At 34.4% G+C, this 20,461-nt stretch overlaps 1 protein-coding gene across 26 annotated transcripts in view; it reads left to right on the forward strand.

The window, feature by feature from the left end:
- The window catches only part of LOC117415459 (C2 domain-containing protein 5-like), a 37,813-nt gene that overhangs the window by 4,167 nt on the left and 13,185 nt on the right, over nt 1–20,461 (forward strand). For 4 of the 26 annotated variants that reach the window (XM_059027093.1, XM_059027094.1, XM_059027100.1 and 1 more), the window contains exons 5-14: nt 121–216; nt 369–524; nt 866–1,067; nt 3,603–3,754; nt 7,006–7,203; nt 8,979–9,067; nt 12,155–12,263; nt 13,537–13,602; nt 19,760–19,874; nt 20,217–20,405. In XM_059027093.1, coding sequence (XP_058883076.1) covers nt 121–216; nt 369–524; nt 866–1,067; nt 3,603–3,754; nt 7,006–7,203; nt 8,979–9,067; nt 12,155–12,263; nt 13,537–13,602; nt 19,760–19,874; nt 20,217–20,405 — 1,372 coding nt within the window. Of the gene's footprint in view, nt 1–120; nt 217–368; nt 525–865; nt 1,068–2,707; nt 2,918–3,602; nt 3,755–7,005; nt 7,204–8,978; nt 9,068–9,435; nt 9,742–12,154; nt 12,264–13,536; nt 13,603–19,759; nt 19,875–20,216; nt 20,406–20,461 lie in introns of those variants that run through there. The other 22 variants (XM_059027106.1, XM_059027117.1, XM_059027120.1 and 19 more) reach the window with 16 other exon arrangements.

Consider the following 20,461-nt stretch of genomic DNA (forward strand, 5'->3'; position numbering starts at 1 on the left):
CTGGAGGTTTAATCTATATTTCTAAACCACATGACTACAGTTCCTCCCAAACATAAACTGCAAAAGGCAAACAAGATACTTGTTCTGATCTCACATATATTTATTTTCTTTCTTCTGTAGGTATACGAGGGGAAATAAATGTTGTTGTTAAGGTGGACCTGTTTAATGACTTAAACCGTTTTAGACAGTCATCGTGTGGAGTCAAGTTCTTTTGCAGTAAGTTGAACTGAGTTTTTCTTTTTTTAACAGACAGTAAACCCCAGAATTGTTTTTTTTAACTCCCTTTGTGCTGTGCCATTTGCGTCATATCCGCAATATTGTATACAGATGGATACATGGAATAACTTTTTTCTTTTTTTTTTTGCCAGCTACATCCATTCCCAAGTGCTATAAGGTAGTTACAGTCCATGGATTCGTAGAGGAATTGGTGGTGAATGAAGACCCAGAGTACCAGTGGATTGACAGAATCAGAACACCCCGGGCATCCAATGAAGCACGACAGAGACTCATCTCTCTGATGTCTGGTATTGTAGTTACAATTGTTATCTCAATATGAACAGCACCGATGCAAATTATATTTGTTAATATAAAATGTAGAAAGGTTCAATGGCTAAGTTTATGCTTTGAAAAATGTAGTGACTGCAGGTGACAAATGAACTACAGAATATCACTTTAATATTTTAATTATCTAACTTTTATGTTGAATTACAGTATGTATATGTTTGTGCTAAGGACAGCTTTTTGTTCATGATCATGACCCTGATCTTCCCCTTCAACATCAGGAAAATACATTCCAGCCTTTGGATTGGAAACTTTTTTGCTAATACTTGTTGAACGGTAGTGTATAAAATATGTTATTTTCTAGGTGAGCTTCAAAGGAAAATTGGCTTAAAGGTTCTGGAAATGGGAGGCAATGCAGTTGTGGGCTACCTTCAATGCTTCGATCTAGAGGGAGAGTCTGGGCTAGTAGTGCGAGCTATTGGAACAGCCTGTACCCTGGATAAACTAAGTAACCCTTCTGCAGCACTCCTACCTGCATGCAATTCCCCATCCAAAGAAATAAAAGAGTAAGTATAAAGCAGAGGGGATTTGAGCTTTTGCATGAATGTTTAGTTGACTTTGGCGAGTACTTTATCTGTAAAATGCATACCCTTTTAAACAGAGCCTCGAAGGTGTGTTTACAACAGACTTTCACTATCTTCTATTTCTTTCACTCTACTGATACTCCTGCATACAAGCAAATATGCTTACCTTGTGTATACAATAGGTGCACCCCCAAACATAAGCGCATATTATTAACACAGTAATTATACAGTAAAGGCCGTTGCATACCAGATATTTTTCGTTATCTAAATTGAACATAGCTAATATTTAACAAACATTTGCATTTCTTATTGTTCCTTGCACACCGAGTACGTAATTGTCATACAAGGTTGATGCGTTGAATAGTGGAATCGAAATAATTTAGATTTAGAATTTGATAAATTTTCCCATATATTAAAAATGACAACAATAGATCATCAGTATTTACTGAATGGGAGACACCTGACCTTCAGGCAATAGCAGAGTCATCTCTGAAATTGGTATGCAATCGGTTTCCGCACACTATTTACAGATTATAGATGGTAAATTATGGAACTTATTCAGTGTGCAATGGCGCTTAATAAAAAAATATAAATATATTTTAAGTTACAAGAATAACTGTCTATATGCCTTAAATTAATTACCTGATTTAACTGGATAAGTGAGTATTTTGTATGATTCATTTTAAACAACACACAAGTAGCTTTCTAAAGCCTTTGTGTTTTGTCATGTATCTTTCAGTTCTAGTTCCCTTCTGCAGTTTAAAAAAAAAGCATCATACTTTAAATTCCGACACCATTTACTGTATGTCATTAAAATAGGCAGGGTTGTGTACCAAGGTCATGAAAACCAGCACATTTAACAGTGCTTGCAAATCTATTAAGTGCAATTCTGTGTTTAAAAGTAGACATGCATAAATACACCACAATTAAGACCAACTGAATACATACCTGTGTATAAGATGTGAACACAATTTATTTCTCTTTTATATCTGAAACAAATTTAAATTGGGTAAGATAAACACAAACCTACATTTTTTGTGTTTCCTTGCACTGTGTGTAGTTTGCATGCAGAAAATGTATGCTTGCATGATTCTTACATCTTTCATTTGCATGATGAGGTATACATTTCACTTAGGAGTTATGTCATATAGGATTAACACAAGTCTTAGTCTTTAATATTTTAAATAACAGAAGAAATGTATTGTATTATATAAGATATCACATACAGTTTTGTACACGTGCACATGTACTGTACAATGCTAATACATATATTTATTTATTTTTATTTTTTGTATTAGGCCTATACTCTGCAAACACACAGAGTAAATAAGCTATTTCAGTTATTTAATGTAATAATAGTATATGGATAATTCACTTGTTAACTACTCAAAATTTAACATAACTTCACATTATGCTTAAAGCTTGTTCTGTAGACCCAGCATGCTGCTTATGTGTTTGTCTACTAAAAATAACCAAATTATACGGCTCACTACTTGCTGCTAATTAGAGAAAGCTTTCTGGAGGCGTAATTATTCAAGGGAAAGGAAAGCACTATTTCGCTGCAATTTGTTGTATGTGTTGTTTTTCTTTCTTTCTTCTCCCTTGGCTGCCAATTGTCTCAGGTCTCCACTGGTTCACCCGCCAAGCCATGGATGTCGCTCGACCCACAACAGCCCAATTCACACTGCTTCCGGCTCACGACTAACTCAGAACTTCTCTGTGTCTGTTCCTACTCTCATCTACACTGGTATGAGACTGCATAGGCTCAGGAGCTGGGGAGAGACGGGCCATGAGCACAGGGGTCAGAATCTAAAGCCAGGCAGGCAGTGTAGGCAGGTACCATGCGTCTGTACTCCCCACTAGCCAGGGAGTGTTAATACCAACTCTTCAGCTTCCAAAGCATTCCCTCCCCTCAAAAACTGATCAGAGCAGCTCATACTGATACCATTAGCTAAAGAAAAAAAATAAAGGATTTTCCAAGCCAAGTATTAATAATATATATATACTTAAAAAAAAAAAAAAAAGATGGAACACAATTACATCAAAACATTCGGCGACTTTTATTTCTTTCTTTATTTTCCATTTTTAGCTGTGACATGCTGTTATTAGTTGCTGGAATAAGGAAACATGACTCATTTCAGTTCCAAGTTGTGCTGTGGTTAGCTGAAAAAATCACTGTACAGTGTCGTGCTTCACAGTTATTTTCGTTATTTTTTTTTTTTTAATGCAATTCATATCTTACTGAAGTCGTGTGTTTATATCCATAAGCTTGCTTTACTTTCTGTCACACATCTTTCTGACTGTCAGCCATTTTCCCTGGCCAGCACCCTAAGAAGGCAACCGGCAACTTTCGTCCGCCTCCTCCCCAGCCTGCACGCATACAGCAATTGGTTGCCCCTGCCTCCACCCTCCCACCCCCTCTCCACTTCACCACCTTTCCCAAGTCTGGGTCATTCCACTGTTGCTAGTGTCCTTTAGCACTTGGGTACTGAATGTGTTTCCACCTTCTTCTGGCAGGACTCCCTTCAGTGAAGATCCCAACCCTAATACTCATTCATCAGGACCCTCCACCCCACTGAAAAACCAAACTTATTCCTTTTCACCTTCCAAGTCCTACAGTCGACAGTCCTCTTCTTCTGACACAGATTTGAGTTTGACACCTAAAACTGGTAAGGCACTGCCACCCGCTTTATGTTGTTTTTATTTTGTTGTTTTTGTCAGGGGTTTTATTTTATTTTTATATTTATTTATTTTGTGTTGTACTTTTGTACCACATTTCTCCCCTACCACTTGCTTTCTTCCATTTTGAACCAAAAAAAACTTGTTAGTCGAGCTCCTGTAGTAATTTACTGGGCCATAAAATATTTTTAATAATGAAAATTCTGACACGCAAACTTGAGACATATACTGAGCATAAAAAGAAACTTATCGCTTATATTTGAGCATCAAAAGAAACTTATCACTTATATTTGAGCATCAGAAGAAACTTATCTTTTATGTTTGGATACTATTCACTAGAGGTGAGCGAAAAATCACCTCTGTTTTAGAGCAGGTGCAGTGACTTTTTATTGTGCTGATTAACAATTAACATTTTACTGTCTGAAGTTATGGGGGGATGGGGGATACTGTGAAAGTCAGGCTAGTAGCGTGTGTGGCCACCGTTGGAAGCAATACAAGCAGTACATCTGCAACGCATGCTTTGCACCAGGTTTCAGATGTTGTCTTGTGGAATCCTGGCCCATTCCTCTTGTAGTGCCTGGATAAGCATCTGCCTGTTCAGTGGTCTCCAATCCCTAGAAGCCACATGTTTCCCAGTTCGTGGTCTGTCATTGACAGAGTGTGTCTGGTTTAACCATCTCGCCAGGTTTGAAATTGCTGGCTGTGAGCACCCAAGACGGCAAGCCACAGTACGCTGCCCTAGTCCAGCCTCCAACATGCTGATTGCATGAAGGCGCTGCTGTCTTGACAGACGTGGCATATTGGTGTTTTTATGTGATTTTTTTTTTATTGCTTTTATTCAAGCTTGCAATTCAACAGCTGAAATCACTCCATATCCAGTGTCCAATCAACTGTCTCACTAATTAGGCGATTAAGTGCATATGCTTCAGTCATAGTCAGTGAAGCGTGTCATTGTCAAGGATGAATGATCAAGTGATTAAATAGAAGCCAAAAACATTTTGTCAATGTCTATCATTTATATACCTTATTTATTCGAAAATAAATGTGTTATAATAGTGATAAGTTTCTTTTGATGCTTAGTAAATGAACACTTATAGTAAGTGAGTCATATATATATATATATAAAAACTAATAGCAATTCCATATATGTAAATCATATGAACAAGTTTGACAAAATTTATATGTTTTTAGCTTCAGTGAATAACTGTTCATTTATTTAAGAAGTATCCATTTAGACTGTAGATTGTAAATCACTATAAATTTAACATTAAAAACACATTTATGGCATATTTTTAAATCATATAAATCCTTAAGTTGGTGTCATTTTAGGTTAGTTATGTGTTTTTAGTGCATTTAATGCTTTTTGACCAAAGGCTAATGTTTATATGCTTTATACATCTTGACCTCTTTGGAGATGACTGTGCCCATAACTAGCAGTGCCCATATTTAGCAGTACTGTATATGCGCAGTGAATTAAATTGTGTGATTTATTTATTTTTGTATTTATTTAGTTTTTAAAGGTGGAAGAAAACAATGTTTTAAAAAATAAATAAATACATAACTTTAAAATCATTATTCATCCTAGCCGTAATTCATGTTTAAATAATAACAGAAGCAAATAAACTCTAAATGGAGAAAAATAATTCCCTTTGTGTGTAAAGTAGCATTAAAATTGGATACTGGAAAGTCACTCTGAAAGTCCAGATAAGTGCCAAGGTGTAGAGTTATTTTTTCTTTATCAAAGAAACTGATAGTAATAATGTTATAGAAATAAACCACATGTCATCTGCTTCTTTTACTGCACTAGGTGGCACCCATTTGCCCGATAATGCCATTATATACAGTCAATTCTCATTAATATGAACTTGAATTAAAATAATTTATAATGCTACGAGTTTTCTACATGATCGCGAACTAATTTAGCAGTCGCTTATTGTAAATTCAATCTTGTAATATAAATTCATTTAACACAAATTTCCTGTTTGTGCAAATTATTTTGAAAAGGATATTGGGAAATGTAATAACTTGCATCCACATTATCGTCTTTGTGCTTTATTTTTGTGCCGTTTTGATCCTATCATGCATTTCGAGTTACCATAGACACAGTTTTCAAGTTACCGTAGTGCTCACACATCAATGCTATTTCCATGAAGCCGCTCAAAAAACATGCATCATCCTTGCAGACAAAAGTGGAGGTGTTGAAAACGGTGGATAATGCACCACCATACAAGAAAAAGAAAGATATTGCTTCAGATTTCAACATTCCCATGAACACTTTTGTCAGCCATTCTAAAAAACTGGGATGCAGTAATACTGGCCTATGAACCCCAAACTGGATGCAAGTCATCTGTGTTTCTGATTTGCTCAATACCCTGATTTTGAGGAGGCCTTGCTTTTGTGATTTAAAAATGCCCTTGATCAGAATGGGACATGCCAATTTCAAGTGCAGTTTATTTGCAATGTATACTTTTTAAAAGTTCACTTACAACTGTATTTTCAATAACATGCACAGGACTTTTACATTTGTAATACTTTTTATTGTACTGTCATTTAAATGTGATTTCAGTGTTACAGTAACTTCAATAAAACTGACAGTATGTATTTGGCATAGACTCCTGATAATAAGAATTACTTAAGACAATTTTATTTGCTGGGCTCTTCAAATTCATGTTAATGAGAGTTGACTGTACAGTATATTTCATTTAACCATTATTATACATTTCCTGTTCAAAAGTAATTATTTAACAAAAAGAACTAAACATTGGAGTACGGTGGCTCAGTAAGGACAGGGTAATAACATGTTATTAAATTATCTAAGGAACTCGACATTTTCAAACTGTCATGTCGAGATCACAAGATTAATTATCTCGGGTTTTTCATATAACGGTGTGAAATCTCTACAAAAGCATTTTTTTTCCATGCCCTCAATGAGCCACTGCATGAGAGGAATGAATGTCAAATTAAATTTAAGATTGTTCTGAGAATTACCCTATGTATAGTCTATATGTATTCCATGTCACAGAGTGTGATAGCTGTTAGTGAGCCAATACAGTATAATGACTTTTGCTTGCCATGAACAATGGTATAGCACTGCATCGTGCCTTTTTTTTGTTGTCCATTTTTTGTAGTTGCCAACTGATACTTGTTCTAAGCCTTAAGCATGCTTTCCTTCCAGTTTGTCTGTCATACCCATTATCTTGTGACTCTTCATCTTTCTTCTCTACCACTTTTCCTCCTGCAGCCACTTCCCCCAAGGGGCCTAGGATTTGCCTGAGTCCCAGCTCCCCTACTCTGTCCTCTGATTTCCTAACTCTTACAAACACTTTTCAACTTCCCATGGGGTCTGGGACTAGTCTTACTCCTCACTCTGGCCATGCAAACCCAGTTGGTCTGAGGAAAACTGTCTCTTTCAGTGAGGATTTGCTTCTGGCTGCCTCTGGTAGGACTAATTGATCGACAAGTGCTTTGGCTACTGTATATACAGTAAAGATTCACCTCTCCAGTTTAACAAACACCTCTTTTAGCTTTTAATTTCACTTTGACTATAGTGACTTTGTGATTCTAACCTATAACTTTTTTTTTGTTAATTGCACAGTTTAAGACAATGTGTTGGTGGCTTGCACCCTCTAAAATACTTAGTTTACCAGTACACTGTTATTACTTTAACATTTGTGTATATCATGTATTGACCATTATACAGATACAGAAACTTTTAATCGCATGATTAAACAAAATTATTTTCTGTGCTGGCAATATCCTATGAGGTTTACGTGAAATATAACAATTGTCCACCAGGTACAGTAATAGTGACCAAAGTAGGTCCCTTTATATTAATTTTATGAATGAAATTGCTCTTTATCCATACCATGCATGCATACAACAACTATACTACCTACAGTAACAATAACAAGTGTGGATCATGCCATGTTCACCATGCATACATTATTCATTTCCTTGTCAGGTCTTTTTCCTTTATTTTTATTTTAAGTTGCCTGTGGAGTGTTTTGTGTACCTGTATTTGTTACAGTGCAGGTCTTATATCATTCAATTAGGTATAGCTATACTGGTGTCAATTAAAAAAAGATTTATGATTACATGGTTTCCTTATTTAGTGCACAGCTAAAAATATCAGTATTTATAGAACCCTTTTGACTGCAGTTCGCATTTGGAAGTGATGCTTTTAGTAATCTTGATTTAATATTATGAACCAAAATTAATCATGGAATGAAAACCAGAACTTTATTCAAACCAGTTTTTAAAAGTATTGTTAACTGAGTGTACTTCATGTCCATGTAGCAGATGCCAAACTTTGGATGTGTAATACAGAGCTGGTATTAAGTCACATGGTGTATATCCACACATGCTGTGTCGCCAACACAGAGTGGTGGATTTTGGTACTTGCATAGAACATGGAGAACACAGTGACACTATAAAAAACAAAAATGCCCATAGTTGTCACTGTTGAAGCCCATATCACATGAGCTATGAGTGTTATGACACTTAATGAATTAGCTGATGCCTCAAACACACAGTTCTATAGCTACTCATATTTAATTAACCAGCCAGGCTATTGGGCACAATATTTATGAAGTGACATCAGCAGAGATACCCTACGACTTAGGGGTATACCAGCGAAAAGAGAACAAATTAGATAAATATTGTACCTAATATCTTGGAATCAGCTAACCCACTGATGCCACAAGTATTATATGTAAATTATTTAATTTGGCTTATTTTTGGAGATGTTATGATTAACCTATCAGCTGTCAAGGGTTCACATAGATGGGTGGGAGATGGGGAAGAACGTTTCATGGAAGAGCATCAGAAAAAGGAGCATGCATCTCGGGCATACAAATAAAGTTTAAATCGATTGCCAATTTTCTTTTTAGTGTAAACTGAAAAATAAATAACGTTAAAACTATTTTATGGTGAACTAGTCAGTGTTTACATGGATCTCGTGTTTTTAATTATTTATATGAGAAGAGTTTTATGTAATAAGTTAGAGTAACACAAGTGAGAACATTGGCATTGTTTTTCTTTCATCATTGTGTTCTCCATGGCTTGTTCTGTGCCTGTATAAAAACAATTAGGACTGTCACTCTGTCGCCTAGATAAATCACTGCATGTTTGGAACCCAGTTTAATTGCTGGCCTATGGGATGTTTGTGCTGTTTCACATTTTTCTTTTCAATATATATTGTCGTTTGTTGTGTAGGAATGGGAAGTGGTGGGAGTGCTGGGAAGGAAGGAGGACCACCAAAAACCCTTTTAAGGCAACAAACCCAGACAGCGCTTGAGCAGAGGGTGAGGACTTTTTATTTGTGAAGGAGATCTACATTATTCCAGTAAAGTAGAATTACAGCCACGAAACCTGGTCACTTCTGACATTGTCTTTGGCACTCTTAAAATTTCAGATAACATATTATTATTATTATTATTTATTTCTTAGCAGACGCCCTTATCCAGGGCGACTTACAATTGTTACAAGATATCACATTATTTTTACATACAATTACTCATTTATACAGTTGGGTTTTTACTGGAGCAATCTAGGTAAAGTACCTTGCTCAAGGGTACAGCAGCAGTGTCCCCCACCTGGGATTGAACCCACGACCCTCCGGTCAAGAGTCCAGAGCCCTAACCATTACTCCACGCTGCTAGGCATTAGCATTTACAGTTTCTGTTTTATTTAGAATTCCTACCTACTATAATCTATAGAGGGTTTCAAATTCTAGCATTTGTTCTAGAAACCCCTGTTTGTAGTTACAACAAATGAAAAAAATGGAAATGACTGAATTCAACAGCAGCGCACTGCATTCACACTACAGAGACAATAGTGGAAACACGTTTGTGGGAATTACTGTTATTTATTTTTTAAACCAACCTTTATTTCAGTGAATGACGTTCTCTTTTCATTCCTGTTTATTCTTGTTTACTTTGTGGCTAAGGGAGGATCGCCTCGTATGTTCAGGAGGCGGGTATGTTTTGAAAAACATTGTGTGAATTTTTTTTTTCCCCCTAAATTATCTGATCTTTTTTCCTTTTTAAAGTTGGATCCAAAATAATGTACTTTTTTTGAGTCCAGAGGAGAAAAGGGTTTTGGTTTGTTTAAATCTTTAAACCTTGATGTCTCTATAGAGTATTTCAAAATACTGTTCTTTCCTGTCTTAGGTGTATTCTTGACATATTTTCTAAGCTTGCTATAACTATCTGTCTCTCATTACAGTATATGTTGTAGCCCAGCAGGTAGATGGAAGATGTTATTTGCCAGAATACATAGCACACAGTACGGTACTTCATCTATCAGACACCAAGTAAATATAAACTTGCTAACACATGTACACTGAAATATCCCACTCATTTTATATTCACTTTTACATAACAACATAAGCCTGTGCATTGATAAAAGGCAGTTAACTGCAGATTCCAACAGTACTGTCAATGAAAAAAAAAGTGATCTAGCCATGGATTTATAATGATTACGGGGATAGATGTATATAATGTAATGTTGCAGTTGTTTGCATCTGAGATGAGTGACGCCTTTCTGGAAGAGCCTGGCATACACTGCATTTAAAGGATTCAGCCTTTATCTAGCACTCTGATGTGTATGTCTGCACAAAATATCAGGCTGAGCAGTGCAATGACAGCTGTATTGTCATGCATTCAAATAATTGAACTCCAGAGTAAGATCAGGACCAAAACCCAATACTGGAGCAAAACCCGCAACATAAATATCAGTAGAATGTGTCAGTGCTGGTATCAGTTGACAATGGAACCATAATGACAATGGAACCATAATGCCCTACCAGAAATGTTCAGTAGGTGCTAGTTACGGTTTACCATAAAATATAAAATACACATTGGAAAATTCAGGCAGAGAATTTAATTAGTCTGAAAAATAGGCTTCAAAAATATGAAGGTAGGTTGATTTGAAGCTGTTTGATAATCAATGTATAAACTGTGACCTTTTATTAATGTTTTGAGAAATGTAGATACATTATTTCTGTATTGTAGAAGTACTTGTTTGTTTGTTTTTTAGTATGTTTTGCTTTTGAAATGTGCTTAAAAAATAAAAAAAAGAACAATTGTTTTGGATTCAGTAACTTCACGCCTCATATTGTTCTGAGCATGTCAATTAGAATTTGGCATGGTCCGACTGTAACTGTCAGGTTACATTGTAAGATACTTTCCTTTTTGTTCTGGTTGTAAAATTATTTTGATCAGATTAATATATTTCATAAAGCAAGCATTGACATTTTTCTTTTTTCATGCTTTGGAGCCACACTGATTAAATATATCTAGCTAATTAATGAAATGCCAATGTTGCATGAACTAACTACTTCAATCATAAGAATAAATAAATCAAACTCAAGACCTGACTATTTTTGCTCCACAATTCTTTTTTGTTTCAGTACTGCCGTTTGTGTTTGCAATGATCTGTAAAATGGAGAATGTACCTCAAAATATTCCTATTGGAAGGCAAACCTTTCCAAAATTATCATTTATAGATACTTTAAATACACAATAATGACAAAAGGGTACATGCTTGTTGGTTTTGAAGTGGGAATTAAAATCAAAATCTGCCTGCCTTAATTATCATTATTGTAATCTCTCCTCGAAGACTACCAATATATGATGTGTTTTTGCATGAGGAACTTCCTTTAATTGTGTGCATGTATACAATTTAAGATTAACACAATCCCAAATATCTCTTAAAGGGAAAGAGATTGGGTTCTTATTTGATTGTGTGGGATGTGCAGGTGTGCATGTTTTGTCTACTGCTTGTAAAGTTCAGGACAGTTGACTCAGGAGTAGGAGCTAAAATTCCTATTATTATGGTATTATTATTATTTTTCAATAGTGTTCTTCATTTCCAAAGTATGAAGTGCTTTTAATATGTGACAGTTTTAGAACCCTGGTGCAGTTTATAAGAGAAATAGGTTTAAGTAAAAAGTTATTTGTTGCGTAACACCTCTGATAATTAAAAATAATAATAAAATTATATATATATATATATATATATATATATATATATATATATAAATAAAAATGTAAATATATTAATGTCCCTAGGTCAGTAGGTTCAACATGTGTTTTTTTAAAATATGAATGTACTTACATTTAAATTGAAGTTCTAACAATGTACTTCACTGCTTTGGTAATCTTTTTTTCTACATTCTCTCACTTATTTACTCAAAAATGCATTATTTTCTTCACATTACTTTTATTTTTCTATTATCCTTTCCTGGCATGATATATTCTTTATCATAATAGGTATCCCATGATTACTGGTTTTCATTTGTTTTATTTGCTGGAGTTAAAGTATTGTAGTCTAATGTGAAAGTGAGCGGAATAAAGAAAACAACATTAACACTTTGATCTTTCTTTCAGGAATTCCCATTTTTCACCCTGACATGTTTTCCTCCGGGTTTCCTTGTCCATGTTGGTGGTGTAGTCAGTGCACGGTCAGTGAAGCTTCTGGATCGTATCCACAATCCTGGTAGGTCATTTGGAGTCTAGCATTGCAGCCTTTTGGATGTTTGATAGCAGGTTTATTTTTTGTCCATATAACACATTAATTGGCAAACATTATACATCGAGAAACGCAGGTTCTAATTTAAACTTGGCTGGGATTCACATCTAGGCTTTTATTTTGATAATCATTAAGTTAAAGAACTCTACATTTTATTTTAGAACTGACTTTAAAACTCTACTTTTAGAGTGTTGGGTTTATCACTGTTATTTATTGACAGTTTTGTTCAAAGGAAAACCCAGACTTGGGGCCTGATTCATTAAAATTAAATTTGCTTGATTAAAATGTGTACTGTACTTTTTATATACATTGGGTAATTTTTTCAAATTCACAACCTGATTTGATTGTTTTTCAGCATGCACATTGGAAATAATATCTTCCCATAGACATCTAGTTTCTACACATTTCTGAAGTGCATATTAAACACTGGAATATTATCTATTGAAGAGGTAGAAGTGAGGCATTCGATTTGTTATTTGTACTACATTTTCTTGTGAAATGTATATAAATGTAAACCTAAAGACAGGTCAATATATCTGCCTTTGAAACAGCACTATATTAAATTGCAGCTGTCTAAATACATTTTGTTTCAAACAATATAATACAAGTTATTAATTGTTACATTTATTACCTTTCTAATTGCACATTTATTTGACCTAAATATGGTAACTAAACTGGTTTCTAATGCCCATGTTTATTACCATTGTCATTCAATAAAACAAGTTAACGTTTGGTGCACACACAAGGAATATGCAGTGTTAAGTGACTGCCTGTTTTCTTCTACACCGTCAACAGAAGCTCATGCAGGCTTTGTTTACAGAAATGTATACGTACACAACATCATTGCTACTGTTCTGTTATTTAACCTGTGCAATCCGTGTTTATTCAATGTACTGGACTACTATATGCCCTGCAAAGTCTCTTTCAAACACAGATGTTTGTCTTGGATTAACAAGCTTGTACCCTTAATTAAACCTGTAAACAGTTCAGTCTGCAGATCTGTTACAACTTTGCATCAAACAAATAAGCCATACTGAGCTAAAGCCCAGTCACAGATACCTGCTGCATGCTCCTTTCTCTCTGCCTTCTCTTAATAAACCTCTGATTAACTCTGTTGTCTGTGTCTTTCCAGTTCCTGTGGAGTGTTGTTGCCTAGTGTTGTGTGCCTGTTTGTAGTGTGTGTTATTTTTCTCTGTTCTGCTCCTATAACTGATCTACTAATTTGCTGTTTTGAACTCAGCCTTTGTCGGAATAATGGGTAACACAAGATCATACAAACTGCTAGACTGGAATAGTTTCTCTGCAGGTATTTTACTACTCCTTCAGTATTGCACATACTGACAGAAATTATGGCAGCTCAATGAAGTTCTTGCATTTTTGACATAAAACTGTGAGGAATGCAGAAATAACGATGTTTGTTGTTATTTGAGGTGGTGATGGGCTTTATTAAGTTTCTACAAAAGAATGTCACATTTATAATTTCAGTAATAGGAGTTTATCTTCAGACATCAAGTTATGGGCCTGCACCGATTCCATCAAGGCGCATGTAAAAATCAGGGTTTGCCATATGAGAGGCCACATGTTGAATTGCAGAGGACTCTTTTTTTTTTTTAAATAGCAGACATGTTATTAGCTGCAGTAACTTAGTACATTATGTGGCGGGACATGGTTCAGTCGATCAGGGGTATGTTATTGTGTTAGTCAAGTCATTAATTAACCTTTTAATGTAAAATGTATATGTAATGATTTGTATTTTAAGGTCATCACTAAAAATAGACACATTTAGGTGGCCAAAGTATACATGTTTCAAACAAGTCACCACATAAAGTATGTAAATCATTTGCACTACAAAAAAAAAAACAAAAAAAAAAACTTGGTAATACAATTATAGGAGGTTTCAGCAAGAAGTAAGTTAGAAAAACAGATCTTAATTAAAAGTTGCTCAAGGTTGCATTTTTTGTCCAAAACTATGTGACCTTATATCTCAGTGAAGGTTGATAGAGTCCTGGAATCCGATGTGCTTTGCTTAATCTAAAGACTTGCAGTGGCCTTTTTATTTAAAGTTGTATGTTCATTTTTCCTTATGGAAACGTTTTTGTAATTAATTATTTTACCCTACCCTACCCTCTATATTATAAAAACATGTCCAAAGTGGGAGTTCTAATTTCCTCCTTGTATAGCTATTATATTTGCACAGTAATTATCTGTATAAATAGAGCAATATGTGGGTTTAATCAAATTAACCCACTTGCTACATTTTGTAATGAGTAGGTGTACATATTCAAATAATTTCACATAATGAATATATTTATATTTAATATAAGCTAATAACATTCCTACTTAAGGAGTCATTAGAAGTGAAACCTGTGACATCAGTTAAACTTATGTTGCCCATCACCAGGCAAAGAATTAAACTGGTTTGTTAAAGCCCAGATAGAAATAACAAAATAATGTATGCCCCATCACCTTAATATTAAGCATCTGAATTATAGTATTTTGCAGCATGTGCTATTTCTTTAGTGTTTGCCATTTGGTTAATTTACATACAAAAAAGGTTCATTGTTATGGTGCATGCTTTTGATGGATGCTTCAATTAGGCTTTTGTTATTCCCCACAGAAAGAACAGTATTGTGTATGAACCAAGTCAATCTTTATTTAATACACGGAATGAAAGTTTAATAAGCAGGAATGTTTAATTTAGAAGTGCATTACCCTAAGAGAAATTGGAAAAGTGACTGTACCATACAGCTGAAGGTACAGCAACAAAATAATGACTTATCAGGACATTGGTATGATTAATTCTCACTACAGTTTGTATGACTGACTGCATTTGCTTTTTTTCTAATGCACTTGTTCATTTCACACTTAGATTAGAGGCATTTTCTTCTGCTTTGATTATATTATACTTCTATGTTGTTTTTGTTTTTAAATTTGGGGTGAACAATTGTAAATATACAGTACAGCATTTCCACACGTTTTGATAAATAAACATATCTTTACACTCTTTTTCTAATCATCTAATAATGTCTTGTAAATTAAATATTTCTATATTCAATGTCACTTTAAGGCACCTGGAACTAACACTGAAATTATTATTATTATTTGTGTTCTACCTAGAAACATAAATACAATATTTTAGAAATTAATTGTTGATTAAATCATTTAATGAGGAATAATTAGTATAATCTACTTCTTGATTAAATCCATGGTAAACCAGCTAATGGCAATGTAGATAATGTGACAGATTGTAATTAACAGCAGTTCGACTTTCTGTATTTCTTGTTTTACTAATGTGTCAATCAAAGTTGTGCATATACTCTATGCAGTATGTTGAAGTCTAATGATATCTATTGATCTAAATATAATTCTGAACATTACATTTATAATATTTTTAAATAAGATTGGGATTGAAAAAAAAAATATTGACAAGATTTGCTAAATAGATTTTGTTAGTGAAAAAATAACTTAGTTCAAAATATTTCTGTTTGATACCAGTCTATAGATACATTTGGAAGCCAAAAGTGCATGCCATTGTTCTGCATATATTTTCAGGGCCATGACTTCTGCAACCATTTCAGAGAGCTGCCATACTTTTCAGTCTGTTCTGTCACGTGACTCAAGCATGCGCCAAGATAACCCACCATGTGTGCCTACTGTCTGCTGAATCCGCTTTGGCCTTTCCATTGCACTCAAAGCTTACTGCTTTTTCCAAACAAAAACTCCTGGAAGAAACCCACCAGAGACAATCGGGCATGTGCATTCCCGCATCCCAAGGGCCGTATTCATAAACTGATGGTAACTTGTCATAGTTGCAAGTTACTTCAGATAAAATCCAGATACATAAGGAATGTTTATTCTCATCTGTCTCTTTTCACAGTTTACCAGAAACCTCAGTTCATGGCAATCTGGTCAGTGACTGTTACGGTTGCTTAAGTTAACAGATTGCAAATTTGATTTTAAAATATATACACTGTTCCTAAATTGTGGCTACTCTATATAATATGCAGCTGAATGTCTGTCTGTAGCTTCATGGAATAGAAACCTATTGCTTAGCACAGCATACAGGGTGCTACACGTTTACTACTTGGTGAATTACAAAGGCATGTGTGACATGTTTAACATTTATGATTCTTCCGTATTCTAGTTTTATTTCTTTACATTAGAAAATGAAAAATTCCAACATAATGTTTAGATTATATTGTTATGGGATATTGTAACGTGTAAGAGAAAGCAAGTGTAACACTGGTCGATCAGTAGCTTTATTCCACTTTCAAAAGTAAATTCAGTCTGGTTCACAGTTTTCATAGTCTTATTGTTCATAACACAGTGCAAACTGCTACTTTATTATTATTATTTTTTTGTTTGTTTTTAAACTAGTACCTTATATATATATTTAAACTTGTACCTTTATAGATATATAGTGAAACTTGAACTGGTATTTTACAAAAACAAATCATTTATATATATATATATATATATATATATATATATATATATAGTGAAACTCTGATACAACGTACTGCCTTGGGACTGTAAAAACAGTATGTAATAACCAGGAACATGCACATACCTGCCAAATCAGCACAAAAATCAAAACCTAGTACAGTACTAATTGATTAATGTACATATACAATGTATGAATCAATATAAAACAATCTAACATGTAACTAGTACTGTACATTACTATACAGTATGTAACATTCTGTATTTTAATTATTTAATACAGTAATTCTATGTTGCCTTGGATAAAGATGGTCAGCTAAATCAATTAGAAAAAAATAACAAAAACATGTAATTAATGTACTGAATAATACTGTACTGTAATTAGTAAAATAAACGAATTAATAAAAAAAATACAGTACAGTAATAATAAATTATAGAAATAAAACTGATAATAATAATAAAAATAATATACAAGTCAATCAACGTTACCATACAAACTGTCGGTTCAGATACAGTACAACAATCATTGCCTGTACGCTAGTTTAAGAAGTCTTTTAGGCCCTGGCCACATTTAGAAGTGAGTTAAGGGTTCAAAACCTGTTTAAAAGTGCTTAAATCGATTTGTATCCACACTGAACACAGTTCATAACTGAGTTCAACAACCGAGTTTGAAACCTACTCAGGAGGTAGTCTCGAACTCGGTTGTCGACATAACTGGGTTAGATAAACCGGTTTAACTGTAATCTGGATGTGAACCATGTGCTCCGATATCCCCTAGTGCTTTGCGGTAGTATGTTGCCATAACCCCCCTGGTTACATGTAGGGTTGCCAACTCTGATTGAAGCTATTCCGGGAGATTTTTTTTTCCCCAACATGACATAATGTCATTAATTATACTGTGTTACTATCGATATGATAATTTTATTTCTACATGTTTACCCATCTTTTTGAGTATTAGTTTACTAACTACAGATAAAACAACAATGAATAGCTTTAAACTTTAAACCTTCATACTTAAATACTTAATTAACTGTAATTAAATGTTATGTTGTTTTTACCTTAAAGCTGGGTCGCCTGCGGAATGTCGTTACTCTCGGCTTCCTTCCTTTTAAATCTGTATTTCAGCTGGCCTCTTGCTGCTCTAAGCAACTCCAGGTTCTTTTTTAAGAACTGACAAGAAGTATGCCCTCAATGTTGGCCAGCTTTGTAGTACTCGTTCAATAGCGTGCAGAAGTGACAGCCACCTTGTTGGTACGTGCCAAAGCACATCTTTGTATTCCATTTCAACAAACTCGAAAAAGGACATAAGAGACTCTGTCTTCTTTGCCAAGGAGGAAAACTTGCTGTATACTTTGAGTACGAGTGTTTCTACGTCAAAACTCAATGTTCTCATCCCATTTGCACACCTTTTGTAAACCCACGGATAGAAACACGATTCTGCATACAAATAGTGACCATCCTAAACATATGATTAAAAACATTCCATATGGCCAGTTTATACGTCTAAAAAGAATATGTAGCAATGAGTCTGATTATGAAATTCAAGCTAAAGACATGCAGAACCGTTTTTGATCAAGAGGCCTGACGAAGACCTGTTGTGTCATAACGCGTAGTTCTACTACCTTTCTGTTTGTTCTACCTTTGTTAGTTTGCTCGGTTTAGTAAAAAACGTTTTAACTAATAAAATGAAGAACATCTTTTTTAAAAGTACAGTAAATCTTGTCCTTATTTTGAGTGTGCGACCAATTGGTCTTTTGGACTTCAATCTATAAATCAAGGTTGGTGGATTGATTTGAGAAGTGAGCGTAAGCCCAAACAGACTTTCTTTTGTTTTAATATATATATATATATATATATATATATATATATTGGTCACGCTTTATTTTAAGGGCTATTTTTGTTGGCTTATTAACTGTTAATAAACATTGTTAGCTATGGGTTAGGGTTAATAAAAACCTGATTTAATCTGCTAAACATTACTATAGTAACAGTTTGAACCGATTTCAAGCATATGATCGACTGGGTATTGATCATCCATAGGGCTCTGGTGTTTGCAGTTTCAGCTGGCCCATTATATATTATTTACTAACAGTTAATAGAAAATAAATAATGTACATTAACATGTTTATTAGCTGTTTGTTAACAGTTAATAAACAAAACAAAAAAAACGGCCCTTAAAATAAAGCTTGGTCTATATATAACATTTTTTATATAATAATATTATTTATTAACTAGAACTTGACATTCTGTAATACTGGAGTATATGTTTTGTTTGATGAAATAATAAAATATTAAATTTAAAAAAATGTCAACACTGTAAAATTTCACTTGTAGCATGTTGCACTGTGTGTATTGACAAGAAATAGACATGTTTATCGAACTGTTGAGGTCACATTAAACATTGTTTATTTGCTGTGCACTAAGAAAAGTGTTGAATTGAATTCTTTGCACCCTTTGTGAGACTTAAACATGTCAGAAGGTGTCTAAAGGTGGCTAAATTTAAAACAGGCATTTAGCGGCTTTTTTCACAGTTAGTCAAAACGTGTTTGTTAAAGCCATAAACGTTGTGTCTGGGCTGGTTGTCAACATGTTGAAAAGCCACATCAGTAAATTGTGTTACACACATTCCCCCTTTCCTTTTAGAGATTTTCATCTCTTCTTGATGAGAATCTGGGTAAGTGATCTATGAATATGGCCCTTTTATCCCACAGCCAATGTGACAATGAAATGCCCCTGTGAAACTGCTGTTGTGGATATCTTTTGCCATAATCAAGTTTTTAATTTTTTTGGCAAAGTCTTGAGTACGGTTAATGCACTGCATTAATTCTATATGTATGTTATTATATTTTGAATGGGCTTATTTAATTCAACCATTAGAAAATGACATACAGAGGTTCTTAATACATTGTTCATAAATGTAGCATGGTTACATTTTTGCAAATTACAATATAAATCACAAATAATTATAATCTAGATGTTTCACAATACAAGGTAGTAATGTTTTTCCCTTTATCTTTCAGATGAACCTGAAACCCGTGATGCCTGGTGGGAAGAAATCAGACAAGAGATCAAATCTCACGCCAAAGCACTAGGATGTCACGCTGTGATTGGTTACAGTGAATCAACCAGCATCTGGTATGTCAGAAGCATGATCATTCTAATTACTGGCAGGTTGTGTTAAAAAGGATCAGTTTCATTTCAGTAATGCATAATACTTACCAGTCCTTCTAGGGCAAAAATAACAAAAAAAACAACCAGATTGTTGTTCTTCCACACATATATACATAGTGTTATTGACTGTACTGCAATGCAATTATATTCTTCTTGTAGTACTGTGACCATTGCTTCCTTATATAGTAGTATGCTAGTATCACCTCTGGTGGTTTACATTTTCTTCCTGATTAACCCCTACATTTGTTTTCTAGTAACTTGAGTCCAGAAATGTGAGATGCCTTGATTTCTGTTTTCTTTTTTTAGTGAAGAAGTCTGCATCCTATCTGCATCTGGCACAGCAGCAGTACTTAATCCCAAGTTCCTCCAAGACGGCAGCTTGGATAACTACAGTGAACACAGGTTGTCAAGGCAGCCTACCTACTTTTCCACAGGGTCAGAGAAGGGAGAGTTTGATTTTTTTCCTCTGAGCAAGGATAGTTCTTCCGTGTTAGGGTAGGTTACAGAGTTACAGTGCAGGCCACAGGATCGGATACTTAACTCTACTAATA

The sequence above is a fragment of the Acipenser ruthenus genome, chromosome 7 (genome assembly GCF_902713425.1).
Source record: "Acipenser ruthenus chromosome 7, fAciRut3.2 maternal haplotype, whole genome shotgun sequence".
In the NCBI taxonomy this organism is placed as follows: Eukaryota; Metazoa; Chordata; class Actinopteri; order Acipenseriformes; family Acipenseridae; genus Acipenser; species Acipenser ruthenus.